At 63.9% G+C, this 7266-nt stretch overlaps 1 protein-coding gene across 1 annotated transcript; it reads left to right on the forward strand.

Annotated features, from left to right (window-relative positions):
• The first annotated feature begins 1514 nt into the window (after positions 1-1514).
• On the forward strand, positions 1515-5442 carry NKX6-3 (NK6 homeobox 3). Its single transcript, XM_073324849.2, has 3 exons — positions 1515-2231; positions 4333-4502; positions 4781-5442. Exons 1-3 carry the CDS (start codon positions 1862-1864, stop codon positions 5000-5002), a joined length of 762 nt encoding a protein of 253 aa, XP_073180950.1. The 5' UTR covers positions 1515-1861; the 3' UTR covers positions 5003-5442.
• The last annotated feature ends 1824 nt before the right edge of the window (positions 5443-7266 follow it).

Below are 7266 nucleotides of genomic sequence, written 5' to 3' on the forward strand. Positions count from 1 at the left end.
GTCCGCTCAGGCGGGGCTCCTGGGGAAGCCAGAGGGTCCTGCCCCCCAACTTCGCAGTCAGACGTGACTCTCAGCCAGCCAGGAAAACAGAAGGTTTATTAGACGACACGAACATGGTCTAAAACAGAGCTTGTAGGTGCAGAGAACCGGACCCCTCAGCTGGGTCCCTTTTGGGGGTCAGTGAGCCAGACAACCACATCTGCCCTTCACTCCATGTCTCCAGCCAGCCCTAAACTGAAACTCCCTCCAGCCCCTCCTCCTCTGGGCTTTGTCCCTTTCCCGGGCCAGGAGGTCACCGGATTCCTTTGTTCTCCAACCCTTTAGTTCTCACCTTGCAGGGGGGAAGGGCCCAGCCCATCAGGTGCCAGGAAACAGGGTGTCGGCCATTCTCTGTGTCCAGACCCCTGCATACATCTGCCCTCTAGGGCTCTGCAATGATCATACACCTTTACCCCACCACCTAGATACTTAAGAACTGCTTAGGGGAAACTGAGGCACCCCCACACTATTCAGAGGAAACATTAAGAACAGTCCCACTTCGTCACACGGGGGCTGGCAGGCTGGAGTGGGAGGACACTGCTTGTACAAGTAGGGACAATTAATACTACAAAATGGAGCCCGCCAGGCTGGGGCAATCACCCCCGCCCCATTCATTGAGCTGACACATCACACGAACCAGGAGCCCTGCTTAGCAGCCCAAGGGATCAGACCTGTTGGCTGCTCGCACCTCCCCACAGCTGCTGTCCATCAGTGTGGGCGGCTGTGTGGGCCCTGGGGTCAGAGGGAGCGGTGCGGCCTCTGCCCTGGAACCCCTGCAGGGCCCGGGCGCCATGTGGGCTAAGGCCAGGCAAGCCCACCAACCACAAGCCAGCAGCCACGGGGCACTGCACCGCAGACATGAGTGCTCCCGCCCCATACACACAATACCCCTCATACGCATCTACACAACACACAATAGCACCCCCCGCACACACGCTCTATCACATGCAGCCCCACCACCGTCTCCACGCCAGCCATGGCCAAATAGTGGCGCGCACAGGTATGGACCCCCACGGCTGGGGCTGGGGCGCTGCACACACAGGCAGCCCGCGCTCTCAGGCATGTATGTCGGTGCACATAGCCAGACCTGCACGCTCACCCAGGCCCCGCTGCGCACACGTGGCCTTGCACCCTCTGGCCCAGGCAGTCCCCAACCCCGTGGCCGCTGCACGCACCTGCATGGCCCTGCCCCGCCCAGCCCAGCCTGGGCTCCTGGCGCAGCGTCCCTGGCTGGGGTATGGGGCAGCCCCAGGCCTGGGCTCTGAGCCCCGCAGCAAGCAGCTGATAATTTTTTACAGCTAATCTTTCAAATTGCAATTTGTCTGGGCTGAGCCAATCCAGGGCCTGCCCTGTCACCCAGCCAATGGGAGCTTAGCCCCAGCAGCTCAGCCAATCGGGGTCCAGTATTCTAATGGCCCACATCTTTATCAGAGAAATGTTGCTTCTCTTGAAGTTAAACTTCTGTGGCAGGGGCCTGGGCGCAGCGTCTCTGGGGGCACCTGGGGTCAGCCAGGCCAGCCGGCCCTGGCATTGCATGGGCTGGGCCTGAGCCCTGGCCAGCCCTGGCAAGGTGCTCCTGGACCAGTCTGCCCCCTGGGAGCCCACCGGGGCACAAGGCTGCTGTGACGCCCGCTGCCCGGGTGGTGCCAGCAGCTGACGCCCAGGCGGGGCTGTCGGGAAGCGGCAGGACTGTGGCCAGCGGGCACGGCCCTGCACCGAGGCCAGGCTGCCTGGGATGGCTTTGCTAGCAGGCGGCATGCAGCCGGGGCGCTAGGGGCCGGCTTGGTGCATTCACCGGCCTCCGCCGGGGCGAAGCGGCGCCATGGACGCCAACCTGCAGGGGACGTTCCTGCTCAACAGCCCCTCGCTGGCCCCCTTCCCGGAGGCGAAGGCCCCCATGTGCCAGTACTCGGTGCAGAACTCCTTCTACAAACTCAGCCCGCCAGGACTCAGCGCCCAGCTGGCAGCTGGCACGCCGCACGGCATCACCGACATCCTGAGCCGCCCAAACAGCAGCCTGCTCTCTGCCTACCCCCACACGGGCGGCTTTAACAGCCTGGGTTCCCAGCCCGTCTACTACGGACCCCAGGTGGGGCCCTTCTCCAAGGGAGGGAGCGACTATCCATCCCGTGGCAGGGACTGCTGGGCAGACACCAGCCAGGACTGGCGAGGAGGCCGACCATGCGGCAGCAGTAAGTACCTGGCTTGGCACCGCAGCTGGGGGACGGGGGAGGCAGGGGGCTCGGCAGCACGAGGCCAGACACAGAGGTTTGGCTCAGCAGGCCCCACTAGCCCATGCTCCCCATGCCCCTACCAACTGCCCCAGCCCACCTGCGCCCCATAGCCCGTGCTCCGCTCCCTGTCTGGGCAGCAAACCCGCTGCTGCTCCCAGCCTGGGGCAGGTGCCAGGCACTTGGGGCAGGGCCACCCTCCGCGGGACCATTCTGCTGGGGAGGTCAGAGACAGCTCACAAGGGCCCTGCCCTGCCCCCTCCGCTCTGCCTGGCCATGACCCACTTGGAGGCAGAGCTGGGAGGGTCCCAGGGCTGTGCTCAGAGGCTGGTGAGTGTCTGTGCTGAGCACCAGGGAGGATGCCTGGGAAGGATGGCAGGTGACGGCACAACTGCTTTCCTGGGCCACTGCTGCTGGGACCCAAGTCACTTTACGCACCCGCTGGTGGGAGGAGGGGAGAGGTTAGAACCGTTCTAGGGCAGGGCAGAAATCAGCGTCCTTCCCCCCGCAGGGACAGAGCTGAGCCCCCTGCAGGGAGAGGGGCTGAGCCCCAGAATCCCGAGCTGGGGGCAGAATCCCCCTGCCCCAGCTGGGCGCCTTGCTGCATGGGTGGGAACTCTGCTCTCTTCGCCAGCAGCACAAGCTCCAGGACGTGCTACATTCAGCCCACGGGGCAGGGAGAGGAGCCAGCTCAGGGACCACCTGCCTCAAGGGAGAGGGTGGGACAGCAGGACTGGGGCAGAGCCTGCAGGGACCTGTCAGCCTGCCCTGCCCACCCCTCCAAGGGATGTGTTGGATGAGTGCTGGGAGGAGTGGGTTGATTGATCCCCAACCCTGTGGGCGTCCTTAGGGGCTCAGCACCCAAAACACACCTGACATGTGGGTGCCCCGGAAAGCCTGGCCCTGTAGCCACAAGCCCCTGTTTCAGAAACCCATGGCGGCCAACATGGGGGGAGCCCAGGCCCTGAGGGACAGGCTGCCCTGGGGCACTTCCCCACTGCTCATGCTAGCACAAGCCCTTGGGCCACGAGTGGCTGCTTTAAGCCGGCCACAGCAGCTGGCCTTGACTGGGGAGCAGCCGGGATGGGCACCATGCCCCTGGCTGGCTGGGCAAGGCAGCGTGCATGCCCCACTTGCTGCTGGGCACCGGGGTGCCATGTGGCACAAGGGCCACTGGGCCTCTCAAGGGCATTTGATGTCACTCGTGGGGGTGGGGCTGATGGAGGCATGGGGGGCCCATCCCTGATGGAGGCATGGGGGGCCTGCTCCCTGATGGAGGCATGGGGGGCCCATCCCTTGTGGCTGTGATGACAGCATCCGAAACAAGCCCAGCAGGTGCCAGACCCCACTCAGGGGACAGAACAGCGTGCCCAATACAGGGCGTTACAGTCACCCTGAGGGCTGGGGGGGGCACAGGGAAAAGCCCACTGGGAGGGGGGAGTTACTGTCACCTGTGGGGCAGGGGGGGCACAGGGAGCAGCCCACTGTGGGGGGAGAGTTACTGTCACCCGGGGAGGTTGTGGGGAATGTCCAGCTTTATGGGTGGGGAGTTATTGCTCTGGTCAGGGCATGGGGAGCATCCCACTCAAAAGCAGTGTTACCATCACCCTCGGGGAGGCACGTCTTGCTCTGGGGGGGTGTCCTGCTCTGGGGGAGGGAGGTGTTACTGTCACTCCGGGGGGGTTGGTCCTGCTCTGGGGGGGTTACTGTCACTCTGCAGGAGAGGGCCTGCTCTGGGGGGGGGTTACTGTTGCTCTGGGGGGGTTACCAGCTCCCCGGGGAAGGTTGCAGGGCACATTCCCGTCTGGGGGTTACTGTTACCCAGGGAGGGGCATGAGGCATGTCCTGCTCATGGGGGGGGGGGGGGAACTGTCACCCCAGGGAAAGGGGGGACAGTGGGGCACAACCCACTCGGCGGGGGGCTGCATGCACAGCTCCCACTGGGCTCCGCTAGGGCTCTGCGCGTCCTGCCCAGCTGCGCCCTCTGGGGCAGTAGGTGCCTGGCTGGTCAGCTCAAGCTGCGCCAGACCCCCTGCACTGACCGGTCTCCTCCCTCCGCCAGCCCCGGCTCACCTGGCCGACAGCATCCACAAGAAGAAGCACACGCGCCCCACCTTCACTGGCCACCAGATCTTTGCGCTGGAGAAAACCTTTGAGCAGACCAAGTACCTGGCAGGGCCCGAGCGGGCACGTCTGGCCTATTCCCTCGGTATGACCGAGTCGCAGGTGAAGGTGAGTGAGGGGCCAGGGCCAATGCTGGGACTCAGGGGCCGGGCCACTCAGGGCCGTTTTGTTAAAGGGGCCAGTGGAGACTGACCCGAGCTCCCTCAGGGCCGGGCTGGATCCTTAGGCAAACTGGTCTGTGGGGGGTGCCGGTTCACTGGGCACTGAGGGGCTTGGCCAGGGCAGTGGGGGTTGGTCACCCCTCAGCAGCAGTGGGGATGAACAGGGAGCTGGGAGAGGGGCCATCAGCTCAGTGCAGCCCTAACGCACTCCCCATCCCCGGCCAGGTGTGGTTCCAGAACCGACGGACCAAATGGCGGAAGAAGAGTGCGCTGGAGCCCTCGTCCTCCTCGCAGCGGGCGGTGGGCGAGCGGGCTGCCTCTGAGACCGAGGACGACGAATACAACAAGCCCCTGGACCCTGACTCGGATGACGAGAAGATCCGCCTGCTGCTGAGGAAGCACCGGGCTGCGTTCTCAGTGCTCAGCCTGGGCACCCACAGTGGCTGAGCCACCGGCCCCCTGCAGTGCCTGGCACTGGCCCCATGCCCGAGATGCCTGTGCACCAGCCTGCTCGGAGCCAGAGACACGCAGAGCAGTGCCCGAGCTGGCAGGGGCTGCTCTGAGCGGGAGGGGTCGAGCCGTGAGGTACAGGGTCCTGGAGCAGGGTTGCTGGAGCCTGCCTCCTCCCCGGCTGAGTCGTGAGGGGACAGGAGCAGCCCTGACCCAACAGGAGCTGCTGGTGCAGCCTTGGGCCATAGAGCCAGGCTGCAAATGGGAAAGGGGGGCTCTGCCTCTGTTCCTGCCCCATTCTGGGAGGGTGCTGCCCCCACCCTGGGCAGGAGGAAGCCGGGCTCCACTATGTCCCGGGCTGTTGGTGTTACAGACCCTGCCGTGCCATGAGCAGTGATGAAATAAAGGTCCCAGCCCCCTCTGCATCTGGGCAGTTATTTGACTGTGGCGTGTCTGTGGGTGCAGCTGGCTGGGGCGGTAGCAGAGTGTCGATGGCTGAGCTGCCTGGTGGGGGGGTTAAGCTATAACCCATTGAACCCCACACTGAGCAAAGTGTCCCTGCGGGACCTGCACTGAGTGTTGACTGGCCTGGGCCTCGGCTCAGCACGCAACCAGGGAGAGGCGCTGGGGACACTCACTGGGGCTGAAAGACAGTAGCTGAGCTGGGGAGCTGCTGAAAGGATGCTGGCACTGCTGTGGTGATGCTGGCAGGCAGCCTTGACAGCGCTGCTGTGGGAAAGGTCGCAGTCCTGGAGCCACCAGCACTAGATTCCTGTGGGTACATTATTTATTAATTAATTTGAAGTTTGACCTGGGGCGTTGTCCCATCTTTCCTCATTAGCCCAGCCCTGCTCTCTGCCCCATGGACTCAGCAGGGCCTGCGTGCTGTCACCCTGCTCCTGCCTGAGTCCGTGCTGGTCACTTGCCCGGGCAAACCTGATCCGCGCAGCTCCCTGGGCCGGGCGAAGCTGACCCGCGCGGCTCCATGCAGGGCGGGTACCCCAGCAGGCGGCATTTGGAGCCCTCTGGCCAAGCATTAGTGTCCGAGGCCGGGCCAGCACGGACGTTCATGCACAGGCAGTAACGCTGTGAGGGCTGCTGCCCTGAGCCATGGAGAACCGTCCAGCTGTAAGGGGCGATGGCCATGGGGTGCTGGGGGAGGGGTCCAGACAGGCCAGGAGCAGCGTGACCAGTCACAGGTGGGAGGTTAGCCCAACAGCCGCAGAGACACTGTTGTAGACCCGCCTCATACAGCAGAGTGCTGAATGCAGCAGGAGCACCCAACTACCCCAGTGCCAGCCTCTTCCAGCTGGGGTGCTGTGGGGAGCAGGGTCAGTGCCCTGGAGGGGGAGGGGAGCTTGGGGTTTCTTTGCAGCTTGTAGCTCTCAGGTGCTCAGCATACCCTGAACTACTGCATGAGGCACCAGTTCAAAAGTCGCTCGTTAGGCCTCTTGTTGGAACGTATTAGCAGCAAATAAATACCATTTATCTTGGGGCAGTGAGTGAAAGCCCATTCACCTGTCGCAGCCACACGATTGATGGTGCGTCAATAGCAAAGGAGTGTTTACTGCCACTCCAACCTGCACACGCCCTCCGCCCACCCTATGCGTGGGTCACAAGCGAGTGTGCCCGGAGCAGCATGTGTGTGCCCTCGCCCATGCTAGGCCCCCAGGCTAGCTTCCCCAGCCCCTCCTGGGCACAGCACTGCCTGTAGGGTGCATATGGGCTGCCCCAAGGGGCTGGGCTGGCCTGCGCTCGGAGCCGGAGCCAGGCTTGCTCTGAGACGCGCCGGGGCGGGCGGACTGCATACCATGTGTTCAGTTAAAGTACGGGCGCAGCCCCTGCAATAGGGGATGAGTGTGCACTTGTGCACGCATGCCACGTTCCCATGTAAACATGGTTCTCCTGCTCCTACTGCACCAACCGCGGGCTGGCCAGACTCTGACCCTGCCTGGGTGTGGTAGCCCTGGGGTAGCGGGTATTTCGGGGTGGGGAGGGAGAGGGAGGCAAGCCAATCCCCCTGCAGCTCTTTTCCCGTGGGTCTGGGCTTTCCCCTCAGTGCCAGGCATTGCAAACTGGTGCAAAGCTACTCAGATTTGGCCTCCGTCATTCACAATAGCATTGCTGGCAAGCTGGCCACAGCCCCACAGGCCAGGAGCTGCTGCTGCAGGCTGAGGTGGGACAGGCTCCCGTTCCACCGCCGGGGAGGAATTAAGGTGGCCGTGCCAGGGCAGAAGGTGCTGCAGCCGGTGGCCACTGGC

Source organism: Lepidochelys kempii, chromosome 26 (assembly GCF_965140285.1).
Source record: "Lepidochelys kempii isolate rLepKem1 chromosome 26, rLepKem1.hap1, whole genome shotgun sequence".
NCBI classification, from domain to species: Eukaryota; Metazoa; Chordata; order Testudines; family Cheloniidae; genus Lepidochelys; species Lepidochelys kempii.